We start from the raw sequence: 20,972 nt of genomic DNA on the forward strand, positions 1-20,972 counted from the left end.
TTTCTGAAGGACATCAGGTTCAGCAAAGGACTGAGGAAGAGTAGGCAGCACGTGTTGAACTGTTGATCTTTCATCATAGAAAAGCATCACATAATGATTGTAAGGACTCATATTCCAGCTAGGAAATTTGGAATGTTGTTCAGGACGAGGTAAACACGTAAGATCACATCTAATGAAGAGAACGCCATGATCTATTGTTTTCCTATTCAAGTGCCAAACTATTAAGATTGGATTTTGGCAACCCCGGAGATCGTTTACAGTCATTTAATTGGGCCACCTAATTCTGGGAAGAAGATAATTGTTACAGATTGTGAAATCTCAATATCATTTTTTTTTTTCCTGAAGGGGCATCCTTATCCCCTACCGCTCTAACCCAATGAAACCTCTTAATGTCTATTGGTTAAGAAGCCTATAACCAATCAACAAATTTTGTTAATTGACTTGCCGAAAGAGTTTGAGAATTTGAGGAACCAGTGTTCCAAATATATTGATATTTACATAATTTGCGCTTTTCACAGAACAGTTTCGTAAAATTTCTCAATATAAAAACTCACGTGTTTATATCTTAATAAGGAAAATTTTACGAAATCTAACATCTAAACAAAACAAAACAAAAAATGAAAAGATTCACATTTTCACAACGGATAGGAAGGGAATGATTTTGGGAGATGCTGATTCTTTTACCTTGTTGTGCTTCTTTGTCCTCCTCCATTTTGTGGTTCTTAAGGAGACAAATCATGGAAATTCTACGATTTTGCAAGTTTCCAAGGCCAACTGGCCGAGACCCCACCTAGCCCCCTCTACTCCTGGAGCTTATAAATAGCAGGCATCGCCACCACTTCGCACATATCAGCCCTTGACTTGAGTCTTCCCTTTTCAGTGTTGACTCTTCATCCTTCGCTATTCTTTTGCCCCCAGCTTTTCCATATTCATTTCTACACCTTTTCATTTGCCACTTCACCAATTCTTCTTCCCTGTTATTCTGCATCGTAGCTTAGCAAACATTATCGATATAGTACTCCTTCCCATCTTATTCTCCAAACAATAGCTATGGCATCAATGTCCTCCCGTGGCTCGAGTTCCTGGACTGCAAAGGAGAACAAAGCCTTTGAAAAGGCTCTGGCTGTGTATGACAAAGACACCCCTGACCGTTGGTACAATATTGCCAGGGCTGTTGGTGGGAAGACAGCTGAGGAAGTGAAGAGGCATTACGAGATCCTTGTGGAGGACGTCAAGCATATCGAGCAGGGACAAGTGCCTTTTCCGAAGTACAGGACCACTGGAGGGAGTGGCCAAGGAAACTAGAAGAAAGGTAGTTTACCGAAAGCCTCTAGCCTAGTAGCATAAATAACACCTGGAACACTTAGAAATTACCAGAAAAAGAGTCCTTAGCTACTTTGGTAGAACTAACTATAAAGTGGCCCATGAAAAGTAGTCACCACGTAGTACATAATTTCACGTCCACCCTTGAGTTTCTTGGCCTGCCTTGTTCTCTTTCTTTGTAAACTTTATAAACTGTTTAATATTTTATGATCCCTTCTAAATTCTAGTGGCTCATGAGCCCATCTTTACTTCCGAGGTGTCCAGCTTATCTCAAGTCCACTAGTCCTGGTCAAACATTTTCACTTCTATTACATAAATCTATAGCCTGCATATCCAGACCCATCCTATTGATATGCTAGTACAGCTGCTGTGGCATTTTATATGACAAAAATGTATAAAAACCATGCATCGATATCATTTCCTCTAAAATAACAGGCTTATATATAATTCAACATTAGTATGTATATAATTTTTATACATATATATTTCGTGTTTATATAGGGCAAGTCATTGCACAAAGCTTACGTGGTTATTGAATTTGGGAAGAACTAGATTTGCCTAGAGCATACCTTCCCATGCATGAGCCTATTTTCATAATTCTCTACCTATAGAATTGCAGGCGAATTATATAACATGCGATCATAAAATATACAATAATGCAAGCAAAATTATATATATTTTAGAAATTTAGAAATTTGGATTTTGTAGTTTGTGTAGCTAGCAACTGTATAGAAGCATAATTTTATAGAATACTTGACGAAAATGGTGCACTTATATGCTGTTATGCACTCCTTCCGTTTCAAAAAAAGCAACACAATTTATATTCGCGTATCAAAAATGTTATGTACTGGTTTTGAATGTTTTGATAGTTTATGCTGTAACAATGACGTTCTCCTAATGCGACCGTAGACCCCAGTCATTGCCATTTCCAGTTGCCTTCGAGCTTATAATACGAAGCATTTATTGTGTTTTCATCAGTAATTAATGGAATCTTCTGCTGTCGCTCCATCGTCTAATTTTCAACAATGGAGCCACTAGTGTTTATGATTGCGTGTCGACAACAGTAACTAACCACAATTTTGAGTTTAATTCATGATTTTTCTGACACCTGGTAATAATATTTCTAATATGCAGGAGGACAAATCTTGAGCTGCAATGGATTACAACCTCAATTGTACCGTATACAATAAAGCAGCACTTATCTTCTGCATACGAATAGTAATTCAAGATTCACATCAGATGATTCTGATCTATTATCCTATTCTAGTCGACAACTATTTAGCTTCTGAAATGGTGTGTTTGCGTTCCATGAAGTAAAAATAAAGATATCGAATGATCAACTGTTGATCTTTTTATTATGTTCCATGTAATGTCAGTTCTATATCATTATCAGTTCTCTACGGAATGATATATTCATGTGTGCGTTTGAACTTGATAGTGTGTTCCTTGAACAATTTTCGGATGAAATCGAAATTGAAAGTGAATGAGAAACTGAAATACAGTTAAACAAAGAATCGAAATGATGAAACAAAAGACAATAAACAGAAATTGGAATATATTGTTAAAACAAACAAATCGAAGTGAAATAAAACATAGATTTAGGGTTTAACGAGCTCTGACCTCGAAAATCAATGTTGGCTCCTGGAGCCTCTTGAATCGTGAGAAGAAAACTGAGCTTCGGAGATAAAGCGCTTAGAAAATTTACATATATATATACATGGAGAAGAGAGGAAGGTTACAGTGATTATCTCAGTGAAAATGAAATTCAAGAAGGCGGGAAATTGTTTTGTTTTCATTTGAATAAATCTTCCATTTTTTCAATAAATAAATAAATGAAGAATATATCATTTCTTTTAAACTTTCATATAATGTAGCTTTTTCTTTTTTCGCTTGGAATAACATATAAATATACATAGCTTTGTTATTGACAAATATTGCAAAAGACACATCCTTTTTAAATTAATTACTTGTTATGTTATAATTATTATTGGTGATATCAAAGTTTGAAAAGGAATAATATTTCTCAAGCAAGAACTTTAAATGATATTAAGCCTTATGAACCCACCAGCGTATGAAGAAGATAAATGCTAATTACTCATGTGGGGAAGGGCCCTGCTGTCATGGGCCTAACAAATTGAAATGACGACTTTAATTGCAATAAAAACTTTTGTTATAACTTCAATTTTTAAAAATTATATATATAGAAAATATGAGCTGAGGTTGAACATCTTAAAAGGGTGTGCGCTCTTTGTTTTAGTCAGATCAGATCCGAAAAAAGTTTTAAAAATAAATTATAATTTAATTTACAATTTGCTAAAGAGTCTATTTAGTAATTTTGTATTATATTTTATTATATCGTGTTATAAAAATAATATTAATAAAATTAATATTTGATAATACAGTTTGGTATTGTACTTAATATTAAAAGTAATAGATATTTAATTAATATTTTACTATTAAAGTTGTGAATATGTTAAATGTTATTGACTAAAAAATACATTAAAATATAAAAAGCATTAGGTTATAATAGAAAATAACTTGCTTATAAAGAAAATTAATGATTATAAAAAATAAATAATTTTTTAATAATTGTGAGTCACACTCACTACAAGTTGCAGTGCCAAAAATTAAATAATTATACTTTGAAGATAGCTACACTTGGAACTTTTGAACTTTGATACTAATGTCGGGAAAATGTCATACTGCTTGACACGGACAATATAATAATTTTAATAATATCAAATATGTCATAAATTATATCAAATTATATTGTCCACGCATTTTCTCTAATTTTGTTTTTGTTGAGCAAACGTTATATTATTCAATGCGAACAACATAACAATTTCGGTAAAACTAAACATGCCATAAACCATACCAAATTATGTTGCCCGCCCTTTCCTTCTAATTTTATCTGTGTCGGGCAAACACAACATTTGCCCGATATACAAGAACGAAGCCAGAATTTTAGTTCAATGGGAGCGAATTTAAATATAAAAAATATAATTTTAAAAATAGGATAATAGTGATAATATTAAAAAATATATATATTTTTTACAATTATTCTTTATAACTTCTCATGCTAGAAATTACAATTGTTCAAAAAAGTTACATTAATTATTTAAATCTTTAGACTCGTCATGGCCACAAAATATTAGTTCTTGCCGTAGAAAAAGTCGAACATAATCAATTAATACATTTAGACGAATTCAATAATCACACAGTATTTGTTCTAACTATTTGAAGAAAACTATCTCAATATTTTACTCTTGATTTATTAAAGTTTCATAGTTGTTTTGAGATTAATTGTATACACTATTAGCATTTCTAATATGAATTTAAAGTCTATCTTTTTTTAAATTACTGAACCCTTCTCTCATGAAAGAATCACCATTTGCTTGTTCTCTATTATTTGTTTTAAAAAGATAACAGTATAAGTAAAATGCGACATCTTTACTTATACTATATTCCAACCAATCACCAAATTCATTGAACCAAACTGTAATGAATCATCTTGATTTCGAGGCTAACACAGACCTCTTTGCAAGTAGACTCTTCTAATTTGATCTTGAAAATTAACATTATAATCCATTATTATAGTTCTTAATCCGGAATCTATAGTAAGTTGTGTAACATCAATTTACTCAATACTTGCTTTGTTAGTTTATTTATTTTCTTCAATATAAATTTTTTTCATACTTGTTTTATTCGCTTCACAATTTTCTGTAATACTTAGTTTTATATGCTTCATCATTGTAAAAAAAATATATATATATGAGCAAATTATAAAAAATGTTGTGATGGTTACTATTGACTTCAATACTTATATATATTTTTTATTTCTAGTAATAAAATATAATATATTTTTTTTATTTTTAATTATAAATTATTATAAAAAATAAAATTTAAAAAAAAAAATCTAGCCCAATGGGGGCAACTGTTCATGTGGCTCCGCCCCTGCCCATATGGAGAACGTAATAATTCCGATAATACCAAACATGCCATAAACTATACCAAATTATTTTTATAGTAAAATTAAATGATAAATTGCGGGTAAATCTTTTGTTAATAAAGTCATTAACAGGAAAGATTTCATGTGATTTAAAAATAATTTTAAAAATTTGATAAATTTAATTTATTTGGTATAAAAATTCCTTCCACCAGTAACATTAAGGAGAGTTGGAGTACAAATTCCATTTATGTTCCGTGATACTTTTATTTTTTACAGAAAAACCCTTAATTTTGATTACAAACTCTCTCTTTCTTTCTCCACTACGGCAACTAGAATTCAATATCTAGAGTTAGACTTTAAAATTAAAAGATGAGATCCATAAATGAAATTCAAGAGAGACAACGGGCCGTTTTGTGTGAAAAGAATTGGAGAGTGAAGAGTGACGACTTATTCCAAGAGATAAAATCAACAAAGCTTTACAAGCTTTTGTTTGAAAGAGATCTAAACAAAATCTGGAAGTGAGACTTTTGTTTCAAGAATCCGCCTTTAGACTCAACTATGACGAAAAAAAAAAAGAAGGAGAGAGAGAGAGATATTGTAAATTATAGTGATCCTTTTATAAATAACATAAAAATCATAAGAGTTTCATCCAACCGACTTAAGTTTGAGTGCACTTTTACTCATAATTGTCCACACAATTGTGCAAGGGTTTTTCTTGCTATGTTGTTTGTGTTGAGTTCCAAAGAAGGCAACATTGACAATATAGGAATTAAATAAAATAAATGGTTACTAAAATTTATATTAAGATATAAAAAGAGTTATTAAATTTTAATTTGTACCTAAAAGATTACTAAAGTTTAATTTAATATATAATTTTATAACTATCGTCAATTATCGTTAAAAGAGACTAACGAAATACTAATATTTTTTATACTTTCGTACAAAGTTCAGTAATATTTTTATACTTTAATACAAAATTTAATAATTTTTTTATATTTTAGTATAAAATTCAATGACAATTTATATTATTTAGTTGTCCATGTTATTAGCCATGCAAACATTTTGTTACCTTTTTTTTAACTATAATTATAAAATTATATATTAAATTAAAATTCAGTGATCATCTATATTATTTAATCCAATAAATAGGAAGGACCCTGAACTCGTAAGTGTAAAATTTAATAATCATTTATGTTATTTAACTCAATATAAGAGGAGACTCGAACCCCATACCCGTTTCATGCCCGAACCACTTGGAGCACTACTGTGGTGGCCTCAATATAAGTTAATACATTCATATAAATAAATAATTTAATTAATTTTTTAAGATTCACCATTCAAAAGTAGAAAAGGGGAGGGATAACCCGATTCATTTTTTTCTTTTCCTTTTTCTAAAGATTCATTCACCGTTCAAAAAAAGAAAGAAAGGGGAGGAGATAAAGGGAGTCATTCCTCCAAAAGTGGATGGGATTGTGGATATATAGAGGCTCCGGGCCAAAATATATGATATAATTATATAATAATAATAATATGACATTATTTTATTTAGGGTAAATGATCCAAAATTTATTATCAATTCTTTTCATGGGTTTTAATATTTATTTTTCATCAATTTATCATATATATATATATAATCTTTGATATTTGTTGCAATGTTATGCTTCCATCGATCTCACTGCATTTAAGATAATGTCTCTCGACTATTAGTTATGTTTGACATAACTGCGCGCTTAACAATCCTAATTGTTCCAAGAATTTAAGTGAAAGTTGTTCACAACAGTACGGAACATAATTTTGTGACGGTTAAAAGACAACAAAAGTTTACCTATTAATTAAGACATTTAATAAATGTGGCCATACAAGTAATTAAAAATAAACAAAAAGATTATACAAGGTTGAAGCAGGGAATTAGCGTAACAGGAAATGACTATAATGGCCTACTATTCGATCTACTGTCAACGCGGTAATTGCTATTTGTTACCACGGTAGTCATGTTATTTGAAAGTAAATATATAACATTTTATTGTCAAGTCACAAGTGTAACACTAAATGTCGTTTAGTGGTGTCCAAATAACATTTCGAAATTTAAAAACTATTATTATATTATTGGGCTAATTCATCAACCACTTCTTGTTCCAATCCGGTTTGCATGTTTGGTCGTCGAAAGTTGACAAGATTCGCGGATTAAAAAAGGAAAAATTGCACCACTGCACTCATAGCTCTCATCTCAATACATTATTCGAGAAAAGAGAAAGTTGAAAATAAATTCCGTACACACATATAACTTAAGGCTTGGCTAATAAAGTACACAATTTATAAAGAGTAGAGTGGATGAAACAGACACGCGGACAAAAGACCTTACAAAGTTACAGATTGATTTGGATATTAATTCAGATATAGACAACATATATATGTATATTTTAATAATTCCCTAGAGACTTTTGAACAAACAGTAGTAGAGGAGGCTGCCTGGATCTCCTCTTCCATCATTGCAGCCTGAGGAACCTGAGAAGCCTGTAAAACAACCAAAACCAAAACCAGAACCTAAATTTAATTTTTATTATTGTTGATATATAGCTTTGAATCTAAATTAAATTGACCCAACCCAAAGGAGCTTCTTAGATTTCAAATTATACAAAATGTTTGCGTGTCTAATTTTTGGTACGTGAATGTCACAAAAATTAATTGATGTCCTTATCTTATCCCGTTTCAAGTGCCATTAGAATTTAGATAGATGGCTAACGGTCAAGAATGAATGGGGGAACAATTGAGAAGGGAATTAGGGCGCGCAGTATATACGTACCTCTGTTCCTCATCGGAATTAATGGCTGCGGACCTGTAATTGGGGATGGGGACCCGGCCGGACTCGATCCGCCGGAGATCCTCGAGAAGTATGTCGTAGTGCAGCTTCACTTCCTCGGCCGACTTGCCGCCACCGACCGCCCTGGCTATGTTGTGCCACCGGTCCGGCGTGTCCTTGTCATAATAAGCCAGCGCCTGCTCAAACAGCTTGTTCTGCTGCGGCGTCCATGACGATGGCCTTCTTGAACTAAGCGAGCTCGACGCCATTGTTGATCGCCTTGTATATTTCACATACAGAAGCCTGCAGATCACAGCTTATATATATATATATATGTATATTGATGGAGGAGGAGGAAGGAGCAGGAGTGCTTAATAGGTAGTGAAGAAGCGATAGGGGAAAGATGAAACAGGACAGGTTCGAGCCAGTTGGCGAATCTCTATATTTGGCTAAAGGTGGAGGCACTGAATTGTGACCCGTCTCCTTCGCCACCACAAGATGGAGCTAAGACAAAGCAAAAAGCAACGAGGCCAGGGAATCAGCGTCTCTACATCCATACCAACAGATGCAACCCTCATCTTTCATGTCTTGTATCGTTGACATTATATCACAATTCAATCACACACTGTCACGTATTACAATATATTACATAATACATTGAGTATGTATTGGTGGTGGTATCACTGTAACGGTTAAAAAAAATCTGATTCAAGTTGTTGGCAGCATCTATTGGCGCCTTGCTTACTTGTAGTGTAGTGTTTCTCTGAAGCAACAGACACAAGCCCTAGCAGGGAGGTGACGTCATCACGTGTTTTGGGTTCAAAGGAGCAGCCAATGAGCAGCTTATAGTGTGCCCAGAACTGATCTGAGATAGTTGGAATTGGAGCTTCAGATCTTTTTCTGAGCATTACAGTCCAAAAGTGGCTCCTGCGGGTTTCAGGCTTCTAGCCATAGCTATATAGCTGGCTACCTCAAACTACTGTAACTCTGTAACGCACAGTTGCATTCACTTGTCTTATTGTGAGTCCTTTGCAGTCTGGAAATTAAAAAGTACAGACAGCAGATATGTCTCCTTTTTTTCTCAAAGATATGATCCTTTCGAGTTCTTTTCATAACTGGACTTCACATTTAGTAACAATAATAGATACATGAATGCACCTCCAGAGTTGGTGGATGATAAAAAGTTACGATGATCTCTTTTGTGATAAAGAGTTCAAATCTCTTTAAAGATGAGCACACTTGTGTACATATATTATTCCTGTGATATGCAAATTTTTAATTATTTGTACATATACCATTACGTAATACCCTTTTTATGGTTATGGAAAACAGGAAAGGGGCAAAGCAAATTGTGGTATCAGGGGAGTGGTCCTAGCTTGTTAACAAGTTGGAACTTGGAAGGCCGGCCCCTTGCCATTAGGTTGGAGCTCATGATGAGAGATCGCTACCATTGATGTCATAAATCTGTATGTGGACGCGCTTTCGAGAATCCGGGTCCAAATCTCGCATCGGCATCGCATGGCTTTAGCTATTTTATGGTGATCGGCTCCCCTTTACTAGTTGTTCCATTATTCCGTGGGTGGTCAGATACACATATAAAGCTAGGGACAGTGACTCTTGAAGAACCTAATAACTCCACCACTCATCCATGCATGGTCCAGCCTATTCTAATCTCTTTCGTAGCTACTTGCGCGTACAATCAAGCACAAGGGATATGGGGTCTTGAGCTTCCTTCGAATATCTTCTATTGGGGTGTCTTTCGGCAATCATTGTTCATAGTGGGCGATAAGCCGGTGGAAAACGAATCAGCAAATCATCTCATCAACATATATATATCCTCCAAAAGCCTGGGATATTTGCGGAATGTGCCTGCTGGGGGTGGAAAGATTAAAGTTGGGCAAATATCTTTGCTTAATTTATTAGTTGAACGTTCAGGAATTAAGTTGCCCGATTAAATAATTGGAATGATGTTGCTAAATTTTCTTGGAGAATACTGACTTTGAATTAACGAACAGTGAATCAGTCAATAACAAGAGGCAATAGGCTTGAAACTTTGACCGTACGTTGTAGATGTTGATCAACTGTCACTCTACAAGAGTTCTATTACTAATTACATTATGAAGAAAATGCAAGAATGATTAGAGTTCGAAGGAAATGAAATTATCTTTACTTTATGTCGCTTTGCCAGTGAAGAGGGGTACGAATTACTTGATTGAATGGACAATTAACTTTATCTATTCTGAATATAATAATAATAATAAAAAAAGTAAAATAGTGTACACCAAATCCTATAATATGGTGTGAATAAACGTCAAGATGGTATGCTTGAGAGACTAGCCATAAATTCTGAGAACATATGTGTATACATATATATTTGAGACATTAGAATGAAATTTTAACAAAAGAATTTGACTTCACCATGCATTAGTAAAATTGCAGATCAATTTTATGTATAATTTGTTTTCTTTTCTCTGCAATAATTGTCATCATCTGTATAGTTGGCACAGCAATCCAATTGACGTGTCATGTGCAATAAATGTAACTACCTCTATAAATTAGGTTGGATATGTTTATTTAAAAAAATTAGACATGATATGTTATTATAAATAAATATCTTAAATAATAATTCAACTAATTAATTAAATGGATATGAAATGATGTGAGTATCCTTTATATTACATAATGGTGAGATATTATCTCTAACAAATTTTATTTAAAAAATGATATATACGTACAAGAGAGACGTTGATTTATCTTTATGTGTACATATAAATTAAAAAATAAATAAAATTTTAAATATAAAAATCAATATTAATACAATGACAAGATCGTTTTAAATCCATTATAATTTAGCAGGACAAAGAAAAGACAAAAATAGGCCTATATATGGATAAGGGAAATATATATATAAATGGTATTTTTAGAAAATCAAAATGCTTTGAAGTTTTAACACTAAATTTGGTGTTTGTCTAATTATAGAATAAGTGTGTATCTATATCTATAGATACATATATAGATAATACCAAATGAGAGGTGAATAGAGACTATGCAAAAAGAAAAAAAATGAGACTCGCTTGACCACCACTTCTTTACACTTATTCATGATAAGCAGATTAAGTGGCCTTTATCTACTAGATAAGATCCAGCCCAATGCGAATATGGAATCTCAGGCTTGACACTTTGACCTACTATTTTTTTAACTAAAAATAAACTTAAACCAAGTGAAGAGGAAACCACGTAACAAATACAAGTTTGGGTCCACCGATGAAAAAAATGTCTTTTTCAGAAATCTAAAGTGTTTTAAATGTAATTTATCTTTAAACATAATTAGTAATGGTATGATGACAATGATGGGACTCAAAATTCAATATTCTTTAACTCACTAGCAGTTACTATATGTTGTTAGGCTATTATCTCAGTAGTCTAAATTTATAGATTTAATAAAATAATTATTACATCTTGCATAATTGTTTAAAATTTTTAATATAACATAATTTTTATTTGACATCGATAAATAATAATAATATTGGTTATGAAGTAAATGAGTGTATTCCAATTTGCCCCACATGCTACACTACAATAAGACACGAGTAAATCTCGCAGAAGATGGTACGAACATCGACAAGCTGAGAGGCAGCTTCGACAACAATCACTAGCTCAGCAACACAATTAGGGTGCGTTTGATAGAGATAAAAAATGAGAGTATAATTTCAATTTCATGGAATTTTAATTCTCACCCCAATCTCTAGGAATTTCAATTTCTTGATTTCAAAAAAAATTTTTACTTTTTGAACTAAAATGAAATTCGAATTCCATGAAATTGAAAAGTTGTTTGATAGAATTTCCTGAAATTTAAATGAAAAATGAATTCTACCATCATTTTTCATCTCTATCAAACGCACTCTTATTGTAATCATGGAAATGACCGTTTCAACCTTGTGATATTCTCCAACAGTTTACAAGTATGTGAAACTAACAAGTTTTATGTGAAGTGTCTATTCTCCAATAATAATTCATATTTTGTTGTTTATTATATTATAAATAATTTATTTTTTATTCTAATTTATCTAAAAAATTAAGTCTACTTCAACCACACTTCTTATTCTAAACTCTATTTCACTCCTTATTTCATTTATTTATTAATAAATTTTAATTCTATTTATTTTATCCTACATAATTTTCACTACTATTATCAAATATACAAATTACATTATAATCAAATACATAAAATTAGATACAAATATATATAAAATTAATAATTAAATACACAAATTTATAATTAAATATACAAAATAATCAAATGCGCACATATACAAAATTAATAATCAAATATATAAATCAATAACTAAATACACAAACGCATAATATCATTCATCAAATATAAAAATAAATACAAAATATACAAAATCAAAAACTAGGCTCGAGTTTGAGACTCATCGAAGAAGACGCGGTCACCACTCCTCGTTCTGCTCGTCGTCGTTGCTGTAGCATGCTAGATCTAATGTCTGCAACTCGTCTCCTCCAGATTTGTTGTTGCCATTTCTTCAACGTCTCTTCTTCGGCCGATTTTGCCTTTGCCATATTTGATAGGCTTTGATGTCTATTTTGGGAGGGGGGAGAAAGAGAAATGGTAAGGAGGGCTACTAAGATTTCAATCATCAACTATGACTAGCCTTTTCAAGTTTGCCAAATTTTTTATGAGAAAAAACAGCTATTGCGAGCATTGTTGTTGGAATTTATTTTCTCGTCTTGACTCCCCAATTTTTAGCTTGGCGAGCAGATTTTGCCCCCATTGGAGTTGGCCTTAGTTGTTAGTTCTTCTTCGTTTATGAGAGATTAAATAATTCACTTTTAATAAATTAAAGATACATTGATTTGTAACAAATTTCTTTTGTTTAGTTCTTAATGTTTTTATTAGGTGAAAAATTTATATTTCAATCTTTATCCAGATAAATCTCAAAATATTTTTCTGGCCCATATCTATTTTATAATTATTTTGAATTGGTTATAATATCAAGTTGTAATATCAAAGATTTTTATTTAAAAATGTTAATTAATGATAAATTTTAAATTTATAAAATTAAATAATATACCTAACTATTGAAAGGTGTAAATTAAAGACTTAACTTGAAATCTTTACACATCTTGTGATTTATTTAAAATTTGTCTAAAAAATAAGCGTTAATTTATGCGAATCATCATAATTGAGTAAAATCTAGAAAAATTTAATTGATGGTGATAATCTCAATGGAAGGCACAATCCAAATCACAGGTGAGAAATTAAGCGACCAAAGTATCATTAGTTACTTGCATTACCTTATTCAAATTACAGAAACACAGTGTAAGATAACAGGAACAAACAATCCAACACATCACCCCAAAATCACATCTACAAGAGAGAGCAGAAAACCCTTACCCATCACAGATCACTGAACTCAATCAAAAACAGACCTTCACAAACACAACCCAATTGAAAACAAAAAAGGAAAGCCCAACAAAGTTTCAGGTCAAAACTAAAACAAGGCACGCTAGAAACAGCACCAGAAATACAATACCAATCCAGCATGCCCACTTCCTCTTCTTCTCCATCTTCCCAGCCTGAACAAGCTCCTTTGTCCCACTACCCGTATAAGCTCTGCCAATGGCCACATTCTCTTCAACATCGTTAATCTTTTCGCCCTGTGTCTCAACGAGGACCGCCATGTCAAGAAAGATTTGGTGGAGCTCAGCCAAACTCCTCCGTATCTCCTTCAGAGACTTCTCTGTTTCCTCATTCTCCATGACCAAATCCGTCTTCTTCCCCTCCAAATCCCCATTTTTCACCATTTCTTCGATCACTTCCTCTCCTGGTTCTCTATGCTCTGGACCAATCTTTTTCCTCAAAGACTGGAAGTCGTTCATCATGTTTCTCAGTTTGATTCTCAGACCATTGGTCACCGACATTCTTGTTCGATCAATGGGGCTTCCTTCTCTGTGAATTCTCCGGTTTTCCACATTGGATTGATCAAGCAATTCCAGTCTAGTCTTGATGATCCTCGCCTTTCGAAGAACAGTGACCATGTCAGACCTGATTCGGTCTCTGAGGCCCCGAAGAACTTTGGCACTGTGGGTGGATTTGGTTTCTTTATTTAGGTCTTGGAGATCAAGAAGGAGACTGGTGATCTCTTCCATGTCAGCCTTGACTGCAGCCACTTCTTCGAAGAACTGCGATAGGTTTCGCTCATCAGCCGGGTCGAGTTGACCCGTCTCGATGTCCGGCCCTGCTTCGAGATCTTTCATGGCCTGTTTCTTCAATTCGACGTAACTAAGAAATGATTTTGTCATAAGATCATTCATCTTCACAACCGTGCCAAGTATCACCTGCATATGAATAAATTTAAAGGTAGTTCTTTCAAATTCAAGACAGGTTGAATTTCATTAACAAAGGGGAAAATCTATACCAGGAATTCGCTAAAAGATAAATCTGGTTCTGTTGATTCTGGAATTAGATCTATTCGGAAATTATTGAAACTCTTCAAGAAAAGGCCTATAAATCAAGTAAAAGATGACAGATCATTAAACAAATCCACAAACCCAAATCGGAAGAAGGATAGTTTCTAGAAAGGAAAAAAGAAAAGAGAATTTGAGAGAAAGAAGTTAAAAGATGAGAAACGGACCTTGAAGAACAGGGGCCTCTGGCTAGGGCAAATGTTGATGGATTGATGATGATAGAAGAAGAAGAAGCAGAGAGAGATTCGAAGGGGTTGACAGAAGAGGGTCATAGAGAGAAAGGCCTCTTATCTCTGCAACTTAAATTCCATAGTTGATGAGAAGCGACGCCTTTGGCGGTGGGTTTTCTCGCCTGTTCTGTTTCCAAATTCAAACACTTGAAGTGCTATTCACAGGGAGCCGTTACTCTCGACATAATCACACCTTTTCAGTTTTCTAGCCGTTTAAAATGCTGAATAATATTGGGCTCGCGGGGTTTTCCTGCCAGGCCCACCAGTCCAGCTAGCGGCTAACATCATGGGCTTCATCAGATGGCCCATTAATAGTAGCGGGTAACATCTGAAGCATGGAACAGAAAATATCGGTCTTATACAGTGTGTTATCAAACAATGGAAGAGAAACTTGAGCCCATAACTAACACAGTGGGCTCCAAATATCTTCTTGACATGCAAGAGAAAATACCTGTTTGGTACCATCAATAATGTAAACGATCCCTTTGCTTAAACTCTTGACAGAAATTATTTAATGTAACATGCATGTTGTCAAGTATATAGTATACATATTGTGATTTATAGTATTCATAAATTTAAAAATAAAATATAATTTATTCTCTCACATGTTATGCACTCCAATATATACGCATATTTGATATTACTGGTACATTAAATAATTTTTATACATTAATATGATATAAAAAAAATTTGTTTAGCTTTATAATAAATTTATTATTATTATTATTAAATTATTGTAATTTTTTGAAAATTATTTAAAGAAATTATTCATAAATATAATATTTTCCTTCATAGTTAGAGATGTCACTTGCCAAAGCTTTATTTGGTGTTTAGCTACAGTTTTGTGATTAGCACATTTTAATTGATTAGAGAATCTAACATAAAGAAAGTCCGAAATTTCTATTATATTTTTAATAAAAATAATTAAAAAAAATGTGTTAACTCGCACTTGAAGGTGCGTGTTTCTGCCCTGTAGCCTATTTATTAGCCAAGGGAAAAAAAAATGGTGATTACACATTTTTTTATATAGATATTTTATAATTTTATTGACGAAATGTTAATTACTGTTCAAGCTTATTTTTAATTTAAAAATAATTTTATTAATTAATAAACTATTACAAAACATCGTTTATTTTTTATTAATTAGTATGAATGTAATAAATATATTTTATTTTTTAAAAAATAATAATAATTAAATAAAAAAAAACTTTCGGGAAAAAAAAAACCTTTAAAAGCCTACTTGAGAAAGCAGCCGGAGCAGAAAAGAGTTGAAAATTAGAAACGATGGAGGAGAAGAAGACCAGGATACTGATAGTGGGAGCGAGCGGACGTCTAGGGTTCGAATTAGCCAAAGCCAGCCTCGAAGCCGCCCATCCCACCTTCGCCCTTGTCCGAGACTCCGCCTTCTCCGATCCTCACAAATCCAGCAAGCTCCAAGTCCTATCCACTTCCGGCGCCGTTCTCCTCAAGGTCCCGTCCCCAGTTCTCTCACCCTTACACATCTCTGCAATTTCACCATCTCTCTTCTTCCTATACTTTCAGTTTTCCTCAATTCTTGAATCTCAGGGATCGCTAGAAGATCAAATTTCGCTCGTCGAAGCTGTCCGGCAAGTCGACGTCGTCATTTGCGCCGTTGCGTCTAGGCAGGTGCTCGACCAGAAGCCTCTCATTGCTGCTATAAAGGAAGCCGGCGGTGTCAAGGTCAGCATGCTAATCTGATCTTGTTCTTGCTCTGTGAATGGATTGTAATTAGAATTTTTTCGTTGATTGAAGTTTAGGAGCTACTGTAGCATAAGAGAATTGTACTTCCCCAAGTGTGATAAGGAACAGTCGAAGTGCTTTTCTGTTTTGACTTAAGAGCGTCCCTGCAACAAAAATATATCATTCCTAGTACAAAATGCACGATAACAACAACAATCACAAGCCTTAACCTTGCCATTCTGGACCTCCGGTTATTTCTATCTATTGCTATTTATATCCTTTGGAATGCCATCATATTTATATATCCTAGTTCAGAACATAGCATTTTTTTTGGTTTTACACAAGATCCAAATAATGTTCCCGATCATTTTTGGTTAACCTTCTTATGAAGTGGTCATGTTATGTATTCATGTTTGCATTGGAATATGAAGAGAGTTCTAGAAATAATTTGAATTCTGTATTTGAAGCTATTAGTTTTAAGGACAGAAACATTTATATTGGATGCAATGGAAGTGCCCAATTGTGCACTATTGATGTTTCTGGCGAGTGAGGCAACTATCCGTGTCAATTGTTGCAGAGATTCATTCCATCTGAATTTGGAACAGATCCAGATAAAACTAGAATATCTGGCTTGGACTACAATTTCTATGCAAGGAAAGCGGAAATTCGGCGCATTGTAGAAGCTGAAGGCATTCCCTACACCTGCATATGCTGTAACTTCTTCGCGAGCTACTTACTTCCATCACTAGTTCAACCAGGCTTAAAGACTCCTCCTAGAGACAAAGTGATGATATTTGGAGATGGAAATGTTAAAGGTCTCTTTAATCCTCAGTTATCTCATCTTCATTTCATTTTTGGAACTTAATTCCTTTTTATTTGATCTGGTGCAGGTGTTTTCATGAAGGAAAGCGATGTTGCTGCCTTTACCATCAATGCGGCTGATGATCCACGAACACTGAATAAAGTTGTCCACCTGAGGCCCCAGGGAAATGTTTATTCCATGAATGAGCTGGTCGATGTTTGGCAGAATAAGATTGGGAAGAAGCTTGAGAAGATCTTTGTCTCAGAAGAGGAACTTCTCAAGAAAATTAAAGGTTTGTAAGTAGGTCGGATGATTCACACCTACTGTCCACACAGGTATCAACTTTTACTTAGAACTAAAACCCTAAAACTAATAAAAAAAATAAAAATTGGGTATTTCTAGTGCATGAGAGTTTCCATTTTACAATACTCGAGAAAGTGTGGTCTTTTTACATAGCCTTATCCTCCCATACTTTACACGAAAGTAGTTTTACAACAAATTATGACAAAAAAATGATGCTCTACTAGCTTTTCTATCAATAGTATTTAAGACTTGAGAAAATATCTCCATTGATTTAAAAGATCTTCTCAACCAAAAAACAAAAGGGCAGAGTTTGTCCATTTTTATATGGTTTTTCTACATGCTATTCAGAAATACAGGATGGTAACTGCACAGGATTGATTTAAAAGATCTTGACTGCACATTTTCTCACTGCTTGGGGTTGGTCTGGTTGGTATCTCACTCCTACTTTCTTTGGACAACTATCTGTGAATGCTGAACATTCTGTTTTGACAACAGACTCTGTGCAGACTACTAACTACAGCCATTCAATTATGGAAACTCTCAATTTATGTAGAGAAAAGACAACTGTTAGTTTAATTTACAAAGAAGAAACTGCCATTCTTTTCTTTATTTTATGTTCCTTTTTTTTATTTTTTTATTTTAGGCCATTGATACAAAACTTGCAGTCAATACTTTTCAAATGTGAATAGGTTAAACTGAATGGGCAGGGGCAATAGCTCACAAATTATGCTGTACCAAATTTTCATTTTGTAACTTTGTTGGCCTAGTCACAAACTCTAGTTTTCTTCTTTTACCTAATTCTTGGAAATTAGTTCCAAGGCTTGTGTACTAAGATGAGCTTGCTTGTTGCTTTCCAGAGACTCCCTATCCAGAAAACTTGGACATGGTTTTCATATATTGTGCTTTTGTGAAAGGAGACCAAACATACTTTGATACGGAGTCACCTGGTGGCGTGGATGGGACAAGGCTGTATCCAAACCAGAAATACGTTACCATAAGCGAGTTTTTGGACACCCTATTGTAAGATCTTACTCTCACTTCTTCTTGAACTAATTATAGACTGTTTGTCTTCATTTTCTTTTATTTGCCTTTTTCCCATTCATGGATTCGAACACAACTGCAATCCCTCTTCTAGTTTATGCTTTATCCCTCACTGCACGAAAAGCACACAAACCTGGACCTTCGATGAAATATATAATTATATATAGTGTGTTCGCGCTTTACACTGTACTTCGGCCCAAAAATGTTTGAATCACATTAGATATTAGTGTTGAAACCTAATGGTGCTTATTTTTCATTATTCTGTTATTTTTTAAAAACTAAATCTGTTGCAGATTGTAAAAAATCATTTATCATGTGCAAATCACAAAAGGATATATATATATATATATATATTCGGTTGAGAAAGAATAATAAAGTCATTAACTGAGATAGTGTTTATTAAAATGAGTAAAATAAGCGAGTATCAAGACAAGATCGGAATGTTTTTTGGTATAAGATATGGAATAGTTAAGATAAGATTGAGAAATATTTTAAAATTTATATCAAATTGTTTTTTAAATTTTTTAAAATAATTGAGAATTATATTTTTTATATATATTTGTTAAATATATATATAATAAATATCTAGATAAAGATTTTTTATCAAAATATCTCAATTACTAAATTCATTCAAATTATATCTTAACATTGATAATAAATTTATGATTAAAATAGTGTTCTGTAATTAATGTGAATTGTTAAAAAATAAAAATAAAAAAGTATTTTATATTTTAAAAAATTTAGAAATAATTATTGATGGAATTATAATAATAAAATAAAATATTTTTATTATTAAAAATTATCAAAATATATTTTCATATTAGATAATAAAATATAAAATTAAATAGAATAATTTAAAAAATCAAAGAGGAAAAGAAAGGGGAAAGAAGATTTAAAAGCTTGAAAGAAGAGTGGCTGGACGATGAAGCCAAAGGAGAAGATTAGCGTTGTCAAATGGTATAGGTGAAGCGAAGGGAAAAGATTGGCGAAGTAAGGGGACAAAGTGAAGGGGAAGACGATGAGGAAGAAGATGAAGAAATTGATAAACGAAGAAAAATTTGGTGGCGAGAAAAAATATGAACATGTGAACAGAAATGAGTGAGGATTTTATATAACGGTATATGAGTAATTTATATTTATCTGTAAAATATTAAATAAATTTATTTAAGATTGTTTTTTTTATATTATATTTTAATTAATAAATATTACTTTAATGAATAAATTAATTAATAAAAAACATAAACAGAAATATCACCCGAATCTTATTAGATCAAATAATTCAAATGTTAAACAAACGAGGATTAAAAATAATAGATAATGTTAGAATTTTTGTAGTCCCAACACTTTTAAAATGAGATTAAAGAAAACACTGAAAAGCAGGCAATGATGCAATTTCGCTGCGTATTATTGTTGAAACGACTCAAAAATATAGTGGGAACCGGGACCAAAAAAATAAAAATCTAGGGGATGGGCTCAACACGGCACCCTAAATGGGTCTAGACTTTTAAAGAAGGGAAGATGTGGTTGTTGGAAAGAATAAATGACACCATAAGTGGTATAGGACATAATTATGCTGTAGCATATTTTTAATCAATGTACAAAATCATTTTCACACAATTCAAGTTAAAACTTTTATAATTAGTTTTACAAAAATGGGATTTTTAGATTTTTCAAAAACAACAGCAGCAATAAGACGCTTAAGCCCTATTTTGACACTATTTTATTTTTTTAAGTTAAAAGAGCAAAATAACTTTATGGTGAACCGACCATTTTCTTATACTTTTATAATATCTTTCTCTTCACAATTATGTAATTTTTCATAACTCCCTATTTTTAATTAATTCTTATAAAAATTTTATACTACTTTTATTAATTAGTTATTCTTATAAAAATTTTAATTAATTAGTTATTTTATACTACTTTTATTTATAAAATAATTCATTTTTAATTAAACGCACTTCATTTGTTTATTTATCATATGGATGAATAATAATTTAGGCTATTTATTTGAATGTAAAGTAGTTCAAATTGGAAAACAATTTTTAACACATTTCTATGTCATTTTTTTAAATGTTCAGCTTCCATTATGGACTTTTTTGTTTATAACTTTCCTTTGGTTGTTTCAAATGAAATGTTAGTTTAAAAATAGTTCAGTAAAATGTTAACTATGCAATCCACATTCAACTACCAAAGTAAGTTTTTATCTATCAACAAACTTGGAGCAACAATAAAAACACAACACACAACGTTATATTGTGAAACAAACAATACCAACGAGGCTCTAAACATCCCACTTTGACTTGGTATACTTAAACCACATAAATTTGTATTTTA

General features: G+C 32.5%; 4 protein-coding genes across 5 annotated transcripts; 2 read left to right on the forward strand and 2 right to left on the reverse strand.

Annotated features, from left to right (window-relative positions):
• Positions 1 to 850: 850 nt before the first annotated feature.
• Positions 851 to 2,756, forward strand: LOC127798527 (transcription factor RADIALIS-like). The gene is made up of 2 exons (XM_052332150.1): positions 851 to 1,312; positions 2,458 to 2,756. The coding sequence occupies exon 1, from the start codon at positions 1,051 to 1,053 to the stop codon at positions 1,303 to 1,305; it is 255 nt and encodes an 84-aa protein (XP_052188110.1). The 5' UTR covers positions 851 to 1,050; the 3' UTR covers positions 1,306 to 1,312; positions 2,458 to 2,756.
• A 4,797-nt stretch (positions 2,757 to 7,553) lies between these two features.
• LOC127803291 (protein RADIALIS-like 3) lies at positions 7,554 to 9,133 on the reverse strand. Its single transcript, XM_052339411.1, has 2 exons — positions 8,076 to 9,133; positions 7,554 to 7,786 (listed from the first exon to the last, which is right to left on the reverse strand). The coding sequence occupies exons 1-2, from the start codon at positions 8,339 to 8,341 to the stop codon at positions 7,759 to 7,761; spliced, it is 294 nt and encodes a 97-aa protein (XP_052195371.1). The 5' UTR covers positions 8,342 to 9,133; the 3' UTR covers positions 7,554 to 7,758.
• A 4,229-nt stretch (positions 9,134 to 13,362) lies between these two features.
• On the reverse strand, positions 13,363 to 16,057 carry LOC127803277 (syntaxin-112-like). Its single transcript, XM_052339386.1, has 4 exons — positions 15,243 to 16,057; positions 14,729 to 15,119; positions 14,513 to 14,598; positions 13,363 to 14,432 (listed from the first exon to the last, which is right to left on the reverse strand). The coding sequence occupies exon 4, from the start codon at positions 14,406 to 14,408 to the stop codon at positions 13,575 to 13,577; it is 834 nt and encodes a 277-aa protein (XP_052195346.1). The 5' UTR covers positions 14,409 to 14,432; positions 14,513 to 14,598; positions 14,729 to 15,119; positions 15,243 to 16,057; the 3' UTR covers positions 13,363 to 13,574.
• An 18-nt stretch (positions 16,058 to 16,075) lies between these two features.
• LOC127803265 (probable pinoresinol-lariciresinol reductase 3) lies at positions 16,076 to 18,873 on the forward strand. 2 transcript variants are annotated; one of them, XM_052339368.1, is made up of 5 exons: positions 16,076 to 16,261; positions 16,358 to 16,492; positions 17,070 to 17,307; positions 17,383 to 17,586; positions 18,455 to 18,873. In XM_052339368.1, the coding sequence occupies exons 1-5, from the start codon at positions 16,076 to 16,078 to the stop codon at positions 18,619 to 18,621; spliced, it is 930 nt and encodes a 309-aa protein (XP_052195328.1). In that variant the 3' UTR covers positions 18,622 to 18,873. The 2 variants fall into 2 exon arrangements, with proteins under 2 accessions (XP_052195328.1, XP_052195336.1); XM_052339376.1 differs by having other exon boundaries at positions 17,383 to 17,629; positions 18,455 to 18,601.
• The last annotated feature ends 2,099 nt before the right edge of the window (positions 18,874 to 20,972 follow it).

This window comes from Diospyros lotus, chromosome 1 (genome assembly GCF_014633365.1).
Source record: "Diospyros lotus cultivar Yz01 chromosome 1, ASM1463336v1, whole genome shotgun sequence".
NCBI classification, from domain to species: Eukaryota; Viridiplantae; Streptophyta; class Magnoliopsida; order Ericales; family Ebenaceae; genus Diospyros; species Diospyros lotus.

What these genes read in the sequence shown, in the direction of transcription:
- LOC127798527 (XM_052332150.1), top strand. Translation starts at nt 1,051, where the DNA reads ATGGCATCAATGTCCTCCCGTGGCTCGAGTTCCTGGACTGCAAAGGAG.
- LOC127803265 (XM_052339368.1), top strand. Translation starts at nt 16,076, where the DNA reads ATGGAGGAGAAGAAGACCAGGATACTGATAGTGGGAGCGAGCGGACGT. An exon ending in AGGAAGCCGGCGGTGTCAAG is followed by an intron (nt 16,493 to 17,069) that starts GTCAGCATGCTA and finishes CAATTGTTGCAG; the next exon opens with AGATTCATTCCATCTGAATT. An exon ending in TGGAGATGGAAATGTTAAAG is followed by an intron (nt 17,308 to 17,382) that starts GTCTCTTTAATC and finishes GATCTGGTGCAG; the next exon opens with GTGTTTTCATGAAGGAAAGC.
- LOC127803277 (XM_052339386.1), bottom strand. Translation starts at nt 14,408, where the DNA reads ATGAATGATCTTATGACAAAATCATTTCTTAGTTACGTCGAATTGAAG.
- LOC127803291 (XM_052339411.1), bottom strand. Translation starts at nt 8,341, where the DNA reads ATGGCGTCGAGCTCGCTTAGTTCAAGAAGGCCATCGTCATGGACGCCG. An exon ending in AATTCCGATGAGGAACAGAG is followed by an intron (nt 7,787 to 8,075) that starts GTACGTATATAC and finishes GTTGTTTTACAG; the next exon opens with GCTTCTCAGGTTCCTCAGGC.